This window comes from Astatotilapia calliptera, chromosome 12 (genome assembly GCF_964374335.1).
Source record: "Astatotilapia calliptera chromosome 12, fAstCal68.1, whole genome shotgun sequence".
NCBI lineage: Eukaryota > Metazoa > Chordata > Actinopteri > Cichliformes > Cichlidae > Astatotilapia > Astatotilapia calliptera.
Genome location: NC_137433.1, coordinates 37,460,576 through 37,479,406, shown reverse-complemented (window position 1 = coordinate 37,479,406; position 18,831 = coordinate 37,460,576). Strand labels below are relative to the sequence as shown.

General features: G+C 41.4%; 1 protein-coding gene across 8 annotated transcripts in view; it reads right to left on the bottom strand.

The window, feature by feature from the left end:
- slc4a4a (solute carrier family 4 member 4a) overlaps positions 1-17,026 on the bottom strand; it is a 63,575-nt gene extending 46,549 nt beyond the window's left edge. For 3 of the 8 annotated variants that reach the window (XM_026186484.2, XM_026186481.2, XM_026186483.2), the window contains exons 1-2: positions 10,708-11,016; positions 2,341-2,514 (exon numbers count right to left, since the gene is read on the bottom strand). In XM_026186484.2, coding sequence (XP_026042269.1) covers positions 2,341-2,514; positions 10,708-10,915 — 382 coding nt within the window. In that variant the 5' untranslated portion in view covers positions 10,916-11,016. Of the gene's footprint in view, positions 1-2,340; positions 2,515-10,707; positions 11,058-16,257; positions 16,347-16,853 lie in introns of those variants that run through there. The other 5 variants (XM_026186482.2, XM_026186485.2, XM_026186480.2 and 2 more) reach the window with 3 other exon arrangements.
- Between the last annotated feature and the right edge of the window lie 1,805 nt (positions 17,027-18,831).

Genomic DNA, 18,831 nt, shown 5'->3' with positions numbered 1-18,831 from the left:
TATACGAGGTATCCATTATTTAAATGTCCCGGGCAGTCGAAAAGGAGGCAGAGCTGTCGAGAAATGCTAGCAGCTAACTGGGCGCTGACCGTGTCATTCCAATACATTAAATGTCGCAGTGTTGGCAAAGAGAGGAAGTGAGGTAAGATTTGCACATGCGTGGTACCGATCGGGTTTTCGGTACAGATCGGGTAGTGACAGTGGCAATGCTTTCAACCAAAACAGGTGCAGCTTGATGACATCATCAACATGCGCTATCGCGGTAGAGCGGTATAGTCAAAATCTCTACAGTTGGCCAAATTCATATCGCTTCGACCGTATACCATTTATACCGCCCACCCCTACCTGTAGTCTATCGATCAGAGAATATTTCATGTTATTTCACTATGACGACAATGAAATCTGAAAGTTACTCATATATGCAGCTAAGCTTGACGTTACAATTGGCACTCATCTATGAAGTAATCAGCTCATAACTTTAAAAAGAGAGACTTTTCGCGTGTAGTAGTAAATGGAGCACATCAACACAATGTGCAAAAGTCTGTTTACGTACAATAAAACATAAGAACAGCCGACTGTACAACAACACCAACTGTACCGTATGCTCTGCGTTTGTGGTGTTCCACACAGCAAACAGTGTTGACCGCTAATAAAACGGACATTTTATTAGTGGTCAAATCAACAAATCAGAGTGCGTAAGGTTTCATCTGTTCCCCCATCGAGGCGCCGACAGCACCAGAGAGTTTTAGGAACAAAAACACAGCCTTCCCTTTCACGAATTAGAACTTATACGAGGGCGATCGTGGCTCAAGAGTTGGGAGTTCGCCTTGTAATCGGAAGGTTGCCGGTTCGAGCCCCGGCTTGGACAGTCTCGGTCGTTGTGTCCTTGGGCGAGACACTTCACCCGTTGCCTACTGGTGGTGGTCAGAGGGCCCGGTGGCGCCAGTGTCCGGCAGCCTCGCCTCTGTCAGTGCGCCCCAGGGTGGCTGTGGCTACAATGTAACTGCCATCACCAGTGTGTGAATGGGTGGATGACTGGTTGTGTAAAGCACTTTGGGGTCCTTAGGGACTAGTAAAGCGCTATACAAATACAGGCATTTACCATATGAAACATGTATTACTGATTGGTGAGCTATCACTGATGATGAATAATCATAGACTTTAATACATGACACATTCTCTACTTGCAATAAACAAATAAAAACACAAAGCTCTTACTAAACAAACATACCAAAAAAATGAATTCATACACTATAAAAGCCAGTTACAGTTGACTTCAGCCCCATGCTGTTCAATACTCCTAACTGTAATTTAAAAAATATCCCAGAAACCAAAAAAACACAGTTTTTGCTAAACATGCATGTGGACAGTGACCAGCACCAACCAGATGGGCCGGCTGTAATCTATTCTGTGATTGGATTTATGAAAATCCCTCTCATGGAGTGATGTGGGCACACTGTGAAATCCAGTTTTGGCACACTTTAGTCCTCTTGTCACATCACGCGCATGCAGGCATGTGTAAAATTGCATCATTCTCTGGAAATGACAGCGGTCTGCCTCATTATACGACTTGGCAGAACACAAGAACATCTTAAGCTGTTTTCACGAGGACTCATCAGCGTTATGATGCTCTGTTTCTCCAAAAACTGCCAGGAGAGTCCCATCTTCACCAAACTGTTCATGCAGTTCGACGAAAACACTGAGCTTCCTTTCAGTTTGTTCACTTGACTAAGTCGTGAGCTTTTCTCTTTGTGACTGAATACATCACTAAAGGTTTCTGGTGCCAGAAGGATTTTAGTCTTACTTGACCTGAAACTTTAACTTGAACACGGCAATGACCGAGAAAAATGCTGATACCATTAAGAGCTTTGCTTATACTTATGTCACCCAGTATAACCCGCCTCTTCTATTGGTTTCCTCACAACTGGTTGTCTGAGCATCCACTGATCTCAGCAGCCTGAGGGCGTTTTGCACTTTACACTTCTAAGAAGGTTAAGGCAACCAAAAAACAAACACCAGCACATACAACATACATGCTACCGTATACCCAAAACAGACATATTCCTGTCTAAAATTATGACAAAGCCACGGGACGATTCAGCACTACTGCATTCGCATCTTCACAACCACGACTTCCTAAGAAATTCACTGTCCTCTGTCGAGGCAGACTTGTCACTTAGCAGGACATACAAAGCTATTTCTGGCCACTAAGTGGACTCAGCAACTTTGCTCAGGTCACGCAGAGTCACAGAAGCGTTTTTCTCTGGAAAAGAGAGCAGCCTTCAGCAAAGACAGACGTGAACTCTAATCAGGCCTGACACCGAGTCCATCAGAACTTACTGAGAGGTTTGAGGATGCTGTTGCTGGCCTCGTCGTTGTTTTCTGTCTCCGACTTGTCAAAGACATTCTCCATCAACTTCTCCTTTCTGTCCTTGTGGCCGGTTTTCCGGCGGTGACGCCTCCGACGTCGATAGCTCTTGGGCACGTGCACGCCGATGTAAATGGTGTGGTGACCTGTAAATAAAGCAGAAAGGAAGATGAACTCTGACACGCAACATCCTGACAAATTCACAGCGCCATGATACCGCAAAGACAAACGTCCGAGCTTTCCAGAAATGACAACAAGGCCAGAATATCTATGAAGGCTTGTGCGCTCATAGTCACCCTGTGAATACAGCCCTCAGCTCAACACGTTATAATCATTTAAATGAGGAAAATAGTTACATTGTTATAAAGCATTAAAATAAACCAGATGCACTGTCTGCACTACATACACAGATGTTAAAGCAGTGCTTTTTAAACACCTCATTTCAGGAGCTGATAAAAGTTAAAGCATCCCACCATTTTTATTGGTTAGTGAAAACCAGTTATTCAATTTTAGGTTTTTATTTTTGTAATTCAGGTGTGGTTCGGTGGCTTTCCTGAGGGGATTTGTTCGCTTCATGTCAGCTGTTATTTAACAATGCTCAGTTTTAGTTTTATATATTGACATTTATAGTCATCTTTTTCATTTATATTATATGTCGGGGGCATATTTCTCAGAAGTGCAGAGTAGATCTTAGAATACAAACAAGATTTAAAGGTAGGACTTTGAAGTTCATACAATTTTTATGCAATGTTGAGATAAATAAAGCAAATATTGGCACCCAAAAGTGCTGAAGTTCAGGACACATAGCCTAACAGTGGAGCAGATGTGCCTCTGACCTTTAGATAATACAATTTTAAACTATCAAACATCACTGACAGAAAACTTATTAACCATAATTCTTCATCTCTGATCAACTTCTTATATATTTTCCTGTTTCCTAAACACTATTAAACCCGATGCTTTTGTCCCCATGACAGAACGGAGAAAACCGACTCATAGTGTGTTAAAATATTGACATTTCTTTTATTCAATCATCTTCCGGAAGAGAGAGACCCCTGCACAGCTCAAACGCCAGTTGCAAGAGCTCTAACATTTGAATCATAAACTGTGCTTCATATAGGTGTGATTTTGGTACTTTACACATCACACAGTCTCAAACATTGCTTATATGGCAAGTTCCTCATTTCAGTGTCTTATCTATTAATATGGCTGTGCACTAAAACTTCCTGTTTTTCAGTCTGGCTGAGCACTTAGTTTGGGAGTCAAAAGCGGCCTTGCTCTACAAGCCTTTATTAAAGTACATAAAACAATATAATGAGCAGATACACATTAAAAATATTTCTCTTATCCCTAACAACACACCATAGCATTTTAGCATTCTAGCATTTTTCCCAAGCCTGGTTTTTAATCACTACAATAAGAACGACGAGGAACGAGGAACCTGTGGACTCGATCTGATCTTGACCACTTCTCACCTCAGTTCGAGCTTTCTCACATGGATCAGAGCAGAGCGATGGCACCAGAGCAGCGTAACAGTGGCAGCAGTATGCCATCAAGTCACACTCTGCAGTGAAGCCACCACCGACTGCATGGCTACATCCCTCGTATACAGGCTGACAAGCAGACCATACTGCATGCTAATAACATATTATTTGCATGGATGTGAGGTTCATGCCAGCAGGCTTCACTGTACATCTACACGTGTGCAGAATAAGGCGAGAAACTTTTACATAAGTTACTGAACTTTAACTTATTACTAATGCGGGTATGTGAGAATTGAAGCCACACGTACCTGAGTGTTACATTGTGAGTTAAATGGTCATAAAATTAGTTTATTAATTTTGAATCTGATCCTGACACACTTTCTTTCATAGCATCAAACATCGGAAGTGCCCCTGAAGCTACTTTAGTGATAACAGAGTAATAATTTAGTTCTGCACGCTTCATTTCTTGCAGTTTCAACAGATTAGTTGGTGTTTAACGCCACTAATACTTAGCAAATAATCATGAACGCCAGTTTACCAAAACTTTACAAAAAACTTTTTTTTGTTTTTCATTTCAGATGTTTATTCTTTGTAGTAAATTAGTAAAAATGTGAATACTAAGAATAATTCTCATCATCTTCTCTCATACCTGCAAACCTTTAACTTAAGCTAATACAATCTGTTTTATATAATCTATTATTTTCACCAATAAACCCAATAAAAGCAACATCACAGAGCAAACATCAAACGGGCTCCAGGAACAAAAAGCTCTGTGCGATCGGTGTCAAATGTCTCCTTTGGAGCAGGTCGGGCGAAGCTGAGCCAAGCACTGCACATGACCCAACCAGGAAGTGGCTGAACCCCTCAGCACAACAAACAATGACCTCTTAGAAGCACAACAGTGTTCATTATTCACTCGTACCACAACGCCTTGTGTTTTATTTTTAGGGATTCATCTAAATTCAGTGACACCAACAGTTCACAACACCGAGCTGATGCAGGGACGGAGAAAGTCAACAACTGTGAAGGCTTCTGTAAACCAAGGGGACTATTTTAGGTGGTCGGGCGTTGTGCTCCTCTGTCTGTGATCATTTATTACATTTTTCAGATGACGTCCAAACAGAGTGAAGAGCAAATATTACACTGAGCCAGGGGCTGATCTACAGCTGCCCCCCAACGTTTACCTCCGTCACTTTTAGGAGAGCTTGAGCTCTTTCCTTGGCCCGTCGGGTCGGCTGGATGTGGTTTGTTTAAAACTCTTTTTTTTTTTTTCATCTAAAATGACAGAAATATGCTTCAACACATCTCTGGTCTTCTGTTTTGTTCTCAGAACTAAACTCTGGCTTCCTCCCACAGTCCAAAACATGCAGTTGGTGGGGACAGGTTAATTGGTAACTAAATTACCCACAGGTGTGAATGTGAATGCGAATGGTTGTCTGTCTCTATGCGAGCCCTGCGGCACACTGGCAACCTGTCAAGGGTGAACCTGGCTCTCGCCCTAATGCAGCTGGGATAGGCTCCAGCAGCCTCGTGACCCTGACAAGCATAAGTGGAAGAGAATGGATGGTTGGTTAAAATTCCACACGGAGTGTTGTTATATTAATATTTAAAAACGTCAATGCTGGGTATCTCAAAAACTTGATGTGCTTAATCAGACCACATATCTGAAGTCAGTGTGGGAGGTGGTGAATAAAAAGCATGACAGAAATAAAAACGGAGACAGAGGAAGACAAAACTGGAGACCGAGCCACCATCACCCACACCTGACCTCCTGCCCTCTGTGCTTTTGGTTCAGCAAAGATGGCACAACTCCCATGTTTACATGATAACATGCAAACACAAGATTAATCTACAACTCTGGGATCCTGTGCCAAGGAGGAGAAACATCCAAACAGAATTCATGTACTCTAAGAAACGAGCCTTCAGCTAAATGTAAACTCTCGTGACACCCTAAAGTTTTGCCCACCCTAAGGTTTTGTGCGTGGTGCTTGGGGTCTTTGAAAGCAAAACTATTAAATACAGGAAGTACAGGTTGAGAAATGAGAAAGCCTGCTATATGATGGAGGGACGACTGGTGTCATTTACTTTAAATATAGTTTTTACTTCCTTGGATTCTTGTGTTATGCATTTAGTTAGTTGTTAGATTTAATTACTGCTAAACTAAAGTAACTATTAAACTGGTGGTTTGGTTGATACCTCTTTGTATCTTGTTTATCTTGTTTGAACAGCAGCAGTGGGGAGGAAGACCATCATTTTAAAATTAGTAGACTTTTAAGAGAATCATGTTCAAGGAGGGACAGCCATCGACTACGACTGGTCGGAGGAAAGAGAACTGAGACAAGAGGGACACAGAGAGACAGGGACCAACACAAACTACAGGAGAGTGAAGACAAAGGTTAATGGCATCCCTGCAGTAATGGCACATAAATGCATCAGGAGTGAAAAGAGGGAGTAGAGAAGAATTCAGTGCATCATGGGAAATCTTCCAGCAGCCTTGGTTACACTAACACGTTTAAGTTACTGTAGCAGCAGATCATTATTGATCTGTTCCTTAGTTTCAGACGGGCAAAAACAGCTGTTACTTCTTTCCAGTCTTCTGGAGATTTTTTTTCCAGCTTTTGCATCCTTTGTGCACAAAATCAGCCCTTCCCCTGCCTCCTTACAGTTCATGTCCATCCATCAATTCTCTTCTTTATCAGTATCAGGGGCTGGAGCCTCGCAGAGGTACCACAGGGTGAGAGGTGGGGTACACTCTAGACAGGGTGCAAATCCGAGGCAGAGCTAACAATGGTTCAAATCTATTTTTAATTATTGATCTGTTATTTATTTATGTTTTTATGCTTGTTTCTCTTATGGAACATGTACAAAAGAAAGGAGAGGAGATGCCAGCATCTGAACAGGAACTCACTTAGCTGCCCGAGTCTGCGTCTCTCCAGCCTAACGTAGCAGGATAAGACCTGCTGTGGGGGAAACCCTGCGATGGAGTCAAAGTCATCAAACTTTTTAAATCTCTTTTTAATCGGTGCATGTATTTTGGGCTGGTGACCACTGAAAATTGTTAAAATGAAATAACTGCCCAGGGGTGCAGGGATGATGCTGGGTGGCAAGACTTGCTTCTAGGTGAATTTCTGTGCCGGCATGCTGGTATTTGTATAGCAGAGCAAGGTAGCTCAGTTTAACATAACACAGGTGGCATAGGAGAAGATAGCTTGAACCCTGACGCAGTCGTAAACAAGCTTTAAATTCAGGTGAGCTTCCATCTTCAGTGTCAAATTAAAATGTAGTGGAAACACAGCCTACCTGGATACATCAAGTGCAATAGGTACAAGGGAAACTAAAACACATTTCAAACGCCTGTGTTTGATGAGCAACTTCAAAGTGTCAATAAATGACAGTTATGTAATTAAACAATTGGATCAATGGTGGATTTGGAGACTAATGTGGAGATTTTCCTGTTGCTGTGACTCAACATGACAGAAAAGCTGAGACACAGATGGCTGAACAGTAGCTAAAAGAGACAGACGGCGCTAATAAAGAACACAGAGCCATTACAGCTGAGAGACGAGCGATAAAAACGAGACGCTTGCATAGGCCGAAGCAGAACAAGAAAGGAGGCGGCTGAATGAGAGGACAGCGATGAAGGCGAAGGAATAAAAAAATAGTCAAGTCAAGGAGCTGGAAGGGAAGATTTGCAGGGAGCCAGAGCGGCTTTGTGAAACAACTTCCTGTTCTTTTTTGGAGGGTGGAAGAAGAACTTCTTTTGGGGTCGCCCATGAGCACAAAGTGAATGAAATCTTGTGTTTGCCAGGAGGTTTGTTTAGCTCGCCAGATTTCTGAGGAGAGGCAAGGCTACAGCCAGTTTCCCCAGTAACAGCACTGCTGGGACATTGCCAGACCAGTGGTGGGGGGAGTGGCAGCACACCACACAGCACTGACAGCATACTAATACTCCAGCCTTTAAACGTGTTGTTGATTGTTGGGCTTCTTTGTCAGAAAGAATACAGATTTGGTTTTGCTGACTCAGCAGCAGGAGAGACTATATGTCCGGCTGTATGTCCGTTTGGCTCCTCTGAGAGAGCAGCACAGAGGGGGAAAACAAAACGTAGCCATCAGATCCGAGACTGACGTGTAAACTCCAGCACTGATTTCACAGTAACAAATACGCATCTTTAAAGTAGATTATTCTGTTGTTTATTCTGGGTCTTGGTTGTTTGAGCTCCTCACCTTAATGAGCCAGGTTTCTTCTCATTGGATGCCACTCACAGACAGAAGGTTTGAATAGCAGGTGGGCGGAGCTTCTGTCCCCAAAGAGTACAATAAGTGGGATATGTAGAAACTGACCTTTTGGATCTCAAAAATGACTTGTTCATGCAGTCAGGTCCATAAATGTTTGGACAATCGCTCGATGTATTTCGATGCCATGACAGGCCGTCGGTCACTCCTTCATTTAATCACTGCTGAAGCTGTTTTTCATTTTTCTTTCACTATTTTGTTTCACTCCTAATTTCACTTCACTTTAATAACATTGCTCCCAATTCCAGCTTCAAGTGAAAAGTCTTCTGTGTGTATTGATAATATACATAAAACTCATGAGATTATTATTATCATTACAGGGCTCTACACTAACTTTTTGCCATGGGCGCACCGGTGCGCCTAACTTGTTAGCATCGCTTAACACCGCAGTTTTACATGTGCACATTTTTTGGGAGGAAGTTGCAGTCCATACAGACAATATTCATTTCTAAATTATTAACTAACAAACTTGTGCTTAAAGTGCTTTGTCAATATTGTAGAAAATGTTAAACATAATCATCATCTCGGCTCCTCTGACGGCCTGTTTGCTGTTGCATGCTGCTGACAGGCAGTGGGGAGAGGGGACACTTGGGCATTTATTGCAGCATATAATGTGTTTTCTGGATACACTGGTGTTTTTTCAGCATTCAGAGGTTGATGGCACCGTGTCAGAGCTGGCTAAAAATATTCTGAATATTGCAGAAAATATTCTGCAATATTCTGTAATTTTGCATAAAAGCTATTTTATTTTAAGTTTAAATTTCTTCAGTATTGAACAACAGAAATGAGGCTTTTTTTGTCCGAGGTCATTTAAGTGAAAAAAAATAAAATAAAATAAAAAGCGGCCGACAGCGCTGTAAACAACAGTAGACTGGTGGGTAATAAGAGAATGAATAATGCAGAAAACAGAGATTTGAGACGAGAAACTGTTCTTGAAGTACAGAGAGAGAGAGAGAGAGAGAGCTGTGCATGAAGTGTGATTTTTATCGTGGTGGAAGCAAAGCAGCAAAAGTCAGAGGGAATTCATGACGACATTGATCACATGTGAAGCGCAGTTTGCTGCTTCTTTTGCTGCTGGCTCGGTGAATTTTGGTTGGAGAGAGACAAAACCTGCAAAAAGACGTAAACACAGAGCGGACCCGACGCATCAGAATCGCTGAGCTCCGATGGCGTGTCCGTCTACGGGCCGTCGGGTGAGAAAGCCGAGAAAGACAAAGCTGATTCTGATGCGTCGGCTCTGTGTTTACGTCTTTGTGTGGAGTCCGTGTACCTGCTCTCATTTACTGTTTGGTTGTTGTTGAAATAGTTTTGTGAGCTTTAATCTGAGAATCTGGCGTTTCTGACAAAACACAGTTATATTTAAAAGTCGATTCAGGATTTAATGAATCGATATCGCTTTATTCAAACTACTCACCTCCCTCTATCCACGCTGCACTTTCAACTGGACCACGGACAATCACAGAGGTCCCGCCCCTGACTATCTCTGATTGGTTTAGTCCACTATAGGGGCATAATGTGTGTCTGTTGTTGACCACACGGAGAATTGCAGAGATTTTTTTTTGTTTTTTGTTACCCGAACAGTTGGTCGCACTGGTGCAACCAAATATTTTTTTTAGTCGCACCACTGAAAAATTTGGTCTCATTTGCGACCAAATTGGTCGCACTCTAGAGCCCTGCATCATCATTATTATTATTATTATTATTATTATTATTATTATAATGTTGACAGCTTTCATTATTGAACAGGTTTATAGTTTTTTAACCACGGGTTAGGTGGCTCTTACATTCCTTGACTCCAGGTGTATTTGTCAGTGTTGGGAAGATTGGTCTTCCTTTGTGCAGCTAGTTCATGGCATGAACTTAAATTACGTAAATATACCCCAATGTCTCATTAGTGGCCCTGGGCAACACAAAACAATAGCAAGGTGGATCGCATGCCATACTTTGAAGTTCCTCGATTTAAAGTATTTAAGATTTACTTCATTTCGAATTTAAAATCAGCTTTCATGTATAAAAAATGTTTCAGTTCGTCTGTTACAGACACAATCTAAAATGTAACAAAAACAAAAGGCCTTGGCTGCCTGTAATCCTAAATGAGCGCAGAGAGCAGAATGCAGCTCATTCTAAAGTTTTAAAGCTGTTAACTGGCGCATGTTAAAGACGGCAATGCTGAAAGGTTTTCCTGTTCCTGTCCGCTGTCCTGTAGGTCAGGATTAGTGAGGTAAACACAGCGTCACGCGCTCTGTGGTCCACATCTTTCTCCTGCCAGCTCGCTGAATAGCTGAGCATCAGGTTGTACATGCAGGAAGTAGAAACTGGCAGTTTTGAAAAGGCTAAACGACCTCCCTGTGTTTTGGGACTTCTTAAAAAGAATTATATACATATATATATAAAATTCTGTTTTCTTGGTTAACTATTGTTTCTAGGCAAATTGGGATTGTTTTTTACTTCAGAACCTGAGGAACCTCTCAGAAGTTTTAAAAACTGGGAAAAATCTATTTTATTTCTCTTTTTTTTTAGGCAGCTACATAGAAGAACTAAAGAGCAACAGGTAAAACTTACCTTCTACTTCCTCTTCATCACAAAGGTGCTTGAGTAAGGATGCCCCGCGGTCCAGCACCGCCTCATCCTCCATCCTGTAGTAGTAAAAAAGGAAGAAAGACTGTTCACACTTTTCCTCCAGCGACAGCGTGGAGCCATAGCGCTTGGGCTCGTTCACTTGCAGTAAGTTCGGACTGGGGTTCAGTCTGGTGCTGCTGGTGGCGCTCATCTCCACCCATCAAAGGCTCCAGAGTTACAGCGCCTTGAGATGTAATTTTCAGCAAGCAAACTATCCTAACTTAGAGAACACGCGTCGTCCTTCCGGAGGACAAAGTGTGCAGTCGGTAAGTGTGGTGTAATGGATTTAATCTAGAAGAGGGGGGTGAGGGGAGGACAGGAAGTCCTCTAATTGAGTACGATGTCCAGAGTGTCCGCGCTGGACATGCGCGAAAAAATGTCCGACTGACCGAGACTTAAACCCGGTAAAATCCGGATGTGACTTTGGCTTCACTTGACTTTGATTAGAAACAGAATCAAGGTGAAAAACCATCAAAGGGAGCGTCAATAAATGTTGTGTCTAATCAGTTACACGCCCCCACATTACAAAGCCTCTCCATCTGTTTGGTAATGCCTGCCAGCCCCCCCTCCATCACCCTCCACCCAAGAAACAAGTGGGCCATCACATGTCTGTATACTCATCCTCCCTTACAGGATTACACCAGCTTTACTTAAGTGACATCACACTCACACAAGCCCGTAAGAGGCTGGCGTACCGGCGCCTCCGCCACTCTCCAAGAACCTCACAAACGTAACGTTACCTCAAATGGGCCGAACTGTTTCCCAACAAACATTGACAATAAAAAAGGATTCAAATGTCTCTACAGGCTGACTTGCCTTGAAGGTAACAACAGGTTTTGCCTTCTAGATTTTATACTGATCTTTACAGTATGTACTGCCAGTTATGGAAGACGAGCAACAGCAGAAATAAAAACTTTGCTGTCTTTAAGCTCAAATCTCTGTTTTTTGGGGGGGGGTTTTTTTACACACACACAAAAACATTCACAGTTATAAGTTCCAGATCTTCCTCATAATTCACAAGCGTCCTCACACCCTCGTTTGTCCTACAGTGTGCTTTTCTTCCTGGTAAAAACTTTGATGTCGTTTGTTTTAATCAAAAGATTTCTGAGTATTTTTTTTCCAGGACAATTCTTTTGTGTGCATGTCGTTCTGTCTGTTAACACGACCGATCGAAGACTTTTGAACTGATAAAATTAAGTAGGGGTGCAGAATTCGGTCGTTTTAACAGTCTATTAAAATTCGCTTTTCATCACTAAGATCTTCAAGGTTCACTTAATGATTTTTTCAGTTGAAAAGTGACAGAAAGCCTGTGCCAAACATCAGGTGCAGGGGCCAGAATTGGCCCACCAAAGACTCCAACCTGGGGCCACTGAGCGGCTTAGGAAAACATGAAGGAGGACATGAATTTTAAACCTGTATTTTCAAGTTTTACAGTTTTTCTTGATGGTGACTCCCCGTCCAATACCAAAGCAAAAAAGTAGGATAACAATTAAATACCAGAAAGTGCACTGCCTACTATAGAACTGTCAGTTCACTGTAAAAATCATGTAAAAATTAAATATTCTGTCAATTAATAAAAAGTTTCTGGATGCCCCGCCCTTAACCTGCTTCAGGTGGAGGCCACTTCCTGTTATAACTGGCCTTTTCTTTGCCGTTGTTTGTGCTGCTCAAAAGGGAAAGTCTCTGTGGGAGCTTTCTGTCTAACATTGGACAGACTGTGTGACACATCTTGTTGTGATTGTTGGGAATTGGTGCCTTTGCATGATAAACAGGATGGAAACAGATGATAAAAGCATGACATAATGCTTTCCTTAAACACAAATCTTTCCTCATCAGTTCAGTCAGATTCTGAAGCTTTTTAAGCCCTTAAAAAGCTTCAAGTTCAAACAAAACATCTGCTGCTGCTGTGAAAACAACACCAGTCGTTTTAGAGGTTTTAATGCAGACACAGACTGTTTCATGTGTTTTGCAAAGAAACAGTCCAATTTTTTCCAATCTGTCTGCAGAATTTAAAAGCCTCCTAACTGTTACCTGCAAAGCAATAAAATATTGAATTCATTTAACATCCGTTTCTTCCACTAATTAATTGATTATAAAGAAAAAAGAAAATGTCTGAAATCTCTTCTTGCAGCTTTTCAAATAGGATTTCTTGCCTTTTCTGCACATCAACGAAATGTTGTCTTCCGTTGTCGAAAGGTCAGAGTGACATTTGAAAAGATTATGAGGCGTTCTTTGAGAAATCTATTTCTACTCAACCAAAAGAACAAACACGCTAAAAGATGAGAAAACACTAACAAGCTAATTTTCTTTAAGTTAGCAGCATTGTTTCAGCGGGGCATACTTTCAGATCGAACGTTTAAGGTGTTGTAAACAGGCGTACATAAAACAGGCGCTCTGTAGACGTCATTTTGAGCTATTGGAAATGAAAGCACCTTTTTCTGTAACAGTAATCTTAAAAAATGATCAGCAGTGCCTCAGGTAACGGACGTTGAAGCCCCCAAGACAGGAAATATATTAATGATCTACATTTGGTTATTCTGTGTATTTAGGCAATATCAGATAAATAACAACAGCACCTTTAAGGACGTTTTCAACATTTTGAGGGGTTTAGGTCACAGAAGGTTTGACAGTTTGGGGATGAGAGGGCTCAGAGGGTAAAGGTCAGCTACAGAACTGTCAGGAGACTCATTAATGTGTTGTGCTGTGTAATTATCATGCATATAAAATAACATGTTTACTTTTTCTCTTGTTAGGCAAAGTTATAAAGCCAGGGCAGGAAGAAGTGTGTGTTTGCAACAATCCACCAAATGATCTGAGTTACAGAGTCTCTTATCCAGGATTTGGTGATATTACCTAATATTCAGATAAAGGCTGTGTGATGGGCTCCTTCGCCCCGCCATCCTTTTCTGCCTGTCTGTGTGTCTCGCCACAGGTATTGCAGAGAAGTTGTTATTTGTTCTCAATCAATACGCCAGCACACCTGGGCGCAGTGCACCTGTGCCTCACAGCAGCCCTCAGACTTCAGTTCCTGTGGTGCCCTCTTCCCTGAGACACTGCTTCAGCGTTTGCTTGCTCCTGACTGCACTAACTACACATGCACACTGGTTGATTTAACTTCCTATATTTCTTTAATTTAGCATAAACTGTTTCTTAATTGGTGCCCTTTGCCATGCCCATGCAGCCTGGTTTGTGGTTTTACCGGTTAAAGAACAAACTGGAGTTTTGATGTGCCTGAGTCAACTTCTTAAGAGCTTTAAAATAACACTAAGTTTCAGTCACAGCTAAAGCTGTGGTTTTGTATCTCTGCACTTCACTGGTTTTCCTGCTAATGCTGCCGTTCCCACTTCCTTCATTGCCACCTATGGAACAACCAAGGACATAACATGCAAAACTCCATTCGGCCTCGGCTGACCGCCCACACATGCCTGCACTAAATTTAACATAAGAGAAGAAGAAACGACCTCGTGTTATAAAAAACTAAAAACTCTGTCTTGTATCTGCTTCTACCCTAACTCTAGAGTTTTAAGAGGTAAAGGTTTAATAGATATCTGGCTTCATATTTTGTGTGCATGATATGAAACCAAAACCTTTGAGCCTCACCTTTTAGTACTGGGTTAAACATAATCTGACAGATTTAAAGTGCATAATGAAAAACAAGCAATCCAAACATTCACTGATTCCTCTGCTGAAAGGATGTGTTGTTTTTTTTCTGTACAGTCTTAACTTTTCAGACTTTTCCAAGTTGACTTAAAGACCAGTCTCATGTCATGTGATCTCATGAGTTCATAAAGGTACATTCTTTGCATCTTCTGTCATATGCTTTGCTATTTAGAAACACGAGTCTTATTGTATTTAACAAGTGAGTGACTTATAGTTCATAATGAACTCATTTAAACCAAAAGTGACAGGCAGAGTCTGATTCCAGTCAAGTTTATAGTAAGAAATCATCTTTGTAAAAAGAATGTGTGGCGGCTTATGAGACCAAAAGGGGGAAAAACAATATTACCAAAAAGTGCAGAAGACGATACACTTCGTCCACCTTTACATAACTTTTATTGGGCAGCACTTCAACAGATGTTCCTTCTTTCATACAACAAAAGTTCAGGACTTGACCTTGAACCTGATCTGCTCCGAGTCTGCTGCTAACATAGAAAGCTTTCCATTACCTTTGCTTTTAATGGAAGTTCTGCTAAAATAATGCTATGCTAGCTCTCCAGTTAGAACAAATGGAGAATAAATGCACCTAAAATGCAAATCACATGAACCCTTATGCAAGTTTCATTAATCAATAATTGACACTTTGCATATGTTAAAGATTAGTAACTAAACCTTGAAACAACCCTATTAAAACTGTACAAGCAATCAGAACCTAGAGGGCTGTAACTTTGCACTTACATTGGTGCAATCTGTCCCTTCACAGATAACTTATCAGTCTCTCTGTCTTCACTACAACCTGCATGTAGTGTGCACTCTCTGTCTGTGTCTCCAAACCATGGAAACATCAAACAGCCTAAAGGCATCCACGTTGTGTTGTGGCTGACGGCATCTGCTCACGTGAGAAATGAAAAAATGCATGCAGGTCATGTATCGAGTATCTCTGACCTCTGGTCAGATTTGTAAAGGAAAATCTCCCTACAACACCTAACAACAACTAACAACAACTAGGGCGAAGTAAAAGTCATCACTCTGAAAGCCAAAAGGGTGGTTGTGCAGCAAAAGGATAGTTTTTTGGCAGCTATCACACCTGAAGATTCAAGTGTGGTGTCTAAATAAACGCAGGTGCTGATGGATGTTGAAATTATGGCTCCAATCTTTGTGATGGAACAAACAAAAGATATTCAGACACTTTTTGTGATTCATTTTTGATCAGATTGATTAACTGTAATAAGCTTTGCTTTTATCGTCTCTGTGTTCTTCTTTCTTCTTTGTGTTCTTTATTGGGTTTCTAATTGCAACCTTGAAAAACCCCATCATAAAGCCGCACCAAGATCTGGGTTTCTACAGTTATTTCAAAAACCTTCCAAATGTTTTTAAAATACAAAGATAGATCAATATATCCAATATATTCTGTGATTAATATTTATCAGAGAAATATAGGCGGTGTGTTTAAAGTAGCTTCACCATCCAAACAATTGCACGTTAGGTGACAGAATCATGTGTGTCAGAGCTTACACTTTCACATCTTTAAACCTAAACTGACCTTAAAGGGCTGGGCCTTTGTTAATGGACGACTGTCCTGCCTCGACATGTGATATTTATTATGGGAGCTACGCTCAAATTGACTGACAGGTTTCTTATTTTAAATGAATCTGAAAGGCAGAGACTAAAAGAACAAATTAAACGCCTGTTTTTACGCTTTTACTTTTTAAATCAAAACATCGTAATTGCTCACAAGTATCAGCAGCTTTTTTTCACACACGTGTGTTCGAATCAATCTTAATATATAAAATGTCTTAACTATGCTGTGAAAAAGCGTCTGACGGGATCACTTACTTCTTGGTGCCACTCATCTCTTCAGCGTGCAATAAATCTCCCTGCTGAGTAGAGCGGATCAGAGGAGCGAGCGGCTGCTGATGTTTGACCTGACAAAGTAACACAGAGAGGTGATTTCCCTGCTTTCACGGACAAGTCTTACACACAGGAATCACAACAATGTGCTACATGTGCTGCTGCCGCTGTAAAAGTTTAGCAAAGGTTAGACTTAAAATCACAACGCAGGAAAAATGCAACATATGGTGCTGACATTCACACCGAAAGATCAAACAAGCGGACTTCATTAACTTTGCACTTGTGTGCAGACCCTTTGGCTCCCAGAAAACACCATCAAATCAAGTTGAACGAGCAAACGGCCTGACCAAAACAACAGCTGCGCATTTTACGCGCAGCCCACTCTTGAGTATTGTGATAATTTACCAAGTTGAGCATATAAAGTCACAAAAAGCAAGAAAAAGTCTACCGGCTCCTGAAGACACCTGCAGAAAAATGAAAAGAAAACAAAGCTGATTTCGTACCAAGGCGTCTTTTTACGCATGTACACGAGGCCGGAACACGTTCCGCTGTCTAAAGTGAAACTGGAGCTGCGGACTTACCTCTGTGTTATTGATCTTTGGCTTTGTGTCTTTGGTTCTTATTGTCCCTCCTTCGCTGGCATGCAGATAAGAGGTACTGCTCCCACTTCTTAGAGTAAGTTTGAATGTGGCATTGTGACAGCAGCTGCGCTCAGCGTGCAGCCTCTATCTCCTGGACCATCCTTCCTTCAACGCCACTCCTCCGGTGGGAGGTCAAACTGCCCCTCCGCTGCACCGTCCTGTTTTTCCCCCAGCTTTGTTTTTGCTCCAGCTGAACCATTGCGCGGTTTGACCGCGCGGGCACGATGTTGGAACGCACGCGGATATTCGCAGTAAAGTCTGTCCGAACTAAAATCACGCACAAAAAGAGCGACATTGGATTTAAATCATTCAATTAGATACTCCGAAATTAGTAAATACTTCAAAATCTGGTAATCTGTACTTTCTGAAATCACGTTTAACTTATTACTATTGGACATACTTTTGGCTCACATAACAATCTGTGGATGCTTTCATCAGGCACTTGCAGAGGGGGGTAGCAGAGCACCTGCCCCTTTCCTGATGGGTGCCCCAAGTTTGTTTGTTTTTTTTAGGGTTTGCACAGAGTGGATAGTCAAACAAACTGGATCCTCATAAATGCATTCTTTTATATTTATTTATTTATTTTGTCCTTATTACTTTATTATTATAGCACTAGGAATAAATCCTATGGGAAGGATTCTGGATCAGCAACATCATGCAAACTTTTGACCATAGTACGTACAGTATATACTATAAAATGTCACTGTATGTGCATGTGTCTGTGCGTGTTTTATGTGTATAGATTTTTTAAAGTTATTACTCAAGTATAAAAACAATTGTAAACGCAATATTTTATAACATTTCTATCATTACTTTATTATGGATTAAGTGCAAGGTTGTTAACTGTGGATAATGAAATCACTTTAGCTTTGACCCCCCCGCCCCTTCAAACATCTCTGCACGGCCCTGGCTTTCATTAGATGCCGGTAATGTTCAGCATAGCTGCAGCTTCTAAAGAGGACACCTGCTGAAGCTGCTTAGTTCTGCAGCTATAGAGCGCCATCTGTTGGAAGAAATATTGCAAGATTGGCTGAGTCGACCTTCTTACTTGGCTGTAATATCAGCATTATCATCACCAGACGCTTTTCTTTGCAAGCTCCTTTGACTAAATGGAAAGTAAGTTTCATGCCATGGCTGAAAAAAAAAGGGTTTTTGTTATTTTTGCTGAAGGTTCTTTTTTACCTGAGTCTTCCTCACACTATGAAATTATTAATTATAGCTTACCCTGTTATAAAAATAATAGTTGTTTGTGGTGTCTTGGTTTGAGCCACTGTTAAAGTCTAAAGCCTAAAGTCTCCCATTCTAAATCAAAACTCTTATCTTATCATCTGCTGTGGTTCGGAAAACTGTTCACTAAGGTCTTTTCTTGGTTTGCAACCCACGTAACAGTTAAATACACCAAATACTTGCAATGTTAAAGTAAGACAATAGCTCGAGTGACTCAAACTGTCACTGTCCTACATCAGCAACATAGCCCAGCAGGTCAGTCTGCTCAGGAATAGCTTGAGGGTCAAGTCTTGACCCATCTTTGCCAGATCCCAAAGGAGCATCTGTGGGATGTGGCAGCACAGACCAAATCCAAGGTGGGCCACGCTGCAAAACCACAGTATCCAAAACATGTGCTGTCAACCACCTGGTCCCAGCAGCACTGATAAAACTGAGGTCTCCTGTCCTTGAGATGACAGGCGACAGCTGGTTTGAAGCGATAAGGCAGACATTGAGTGTGGACTCAGTGTATCCTTGAACATTTAGCTTTGCATCCCTCCCAAATTCTTTTGGACTAAAGAATCATTGATAACCAAAATGGTTTCCAGAGACAATAAAGCTACTGAGAGCAGGAAATCCATCAGCACCAAGTTTCAATTGTGCACATTTAAGAAAAGAAAGGCAGAACAAACTGGTTAATGTTTCCAGACTA